This window comes from Arachis duranensis, chromosome 9, assembly GCF_000817695.3.
Source record: "Arachis duranensis cultivar V14167 chromosome 9, aradu.V14167.gnm2.J7QH, whole genome shotgun sequence".
Lineage (NCBI taxonomy): Eukaryota > Viridiplantae > Streptophyta > Magnoliopsida > Fabales > Fabaceae > Arachis > Arachis duranensis.
In genome coordinates, this window is record NC_029780.3 from 102,972,144 (window position 1) to 102,972,978 (window position 835).

Consider the following 835-nt stretch of genomic DNA (forward strand, 5'->3'; position numbering starts at 1 on the left):
GGAGTTCATCAGCTTCATCACCAGCGAGTGAGCACTACACTGTTACTACTACCAAGTGATTATTGCATGATTGTTTCTTGCTTTCAATTTTCTTTTTGCGAAATGTCTAATGAGGATCACATGAGCAATTGTGTTTTTCTTTGATGGTTGTTAAGGGGTAGGAGGATAAGTTGTGTTTATCTAGATTAAGCTTATTTTGAGTCCATTGTAGCTTATGCTTAAATACTGGCTTACACATTATTGTATGTTAAAATTGTGTTTTGTTAACATTGCTAAGTTTGTTTATGTTAATTGGAGTCTGGTTATTTGGGTGTTTTAGGGCATGTGAGAAGTGCCAGAAAGAGAAGAGGAAGACCATTAATGGAGATGATTTGTTATGGGCGATGGCCACTTTAGGATTTGAAGACTACATAGAACCTCTTAAAGTGTACCTAGCAAGATTCAGAGAGGTATTTTTAGTGACATTTTATTCTCCTGTCTCTATTTTCCTTTATTCTCCTGACTACATAGATAATAGGGTGATAATTTATTGTGATTGCTAAGTACAACAGCTTTTCCCCATAAATGTTTTAACAAATTGCTAATGACTACTCATGCTAGTTTCGCTAATAAGTAATAACTGCTTTCACGTCATACTGTTTGTGGCTTTCTGTCTTAGTAGTATTTACATCCAGCATTTCTCCATACTTCGTGTATATTTGTTAGAACCGATATTTTGTCTCTTCTAAAGCCTAAAACCCAACTGAGAAATATGAATTTTATGCTTCCTAGTTTTCACTTTCCATTTCCTTCTCCATACAAGTCTTTGGTTGGATGGGAGCATGGGGCTTGGGTT

General features: G+C 35.7%; 1 protein-coding gene across 1 annotated transcript in view; it reads left to right on the forward strand.

The window, feature by feature from the left end:
- Positions 1 to 4: 4 nt before the first annotated feature.
- Positions 5 to 835, forward strand: part of LOC107466545 (nuclear transcription factor Y subunit B-1) — a gene marked incomplete at its 5' end in the record, with an annotated part of 2,799 nt that continues 1,968 nt past the window's right edge. The window contains 2 exon segments of the mRNA XM_052254561.1: positions 5 to 27; positions 320 to 449. Of these exon segments, the coding sequence (XP_052110521.1) occupies positions 5 to 27; positions 320 to 449 (153 nt within the window).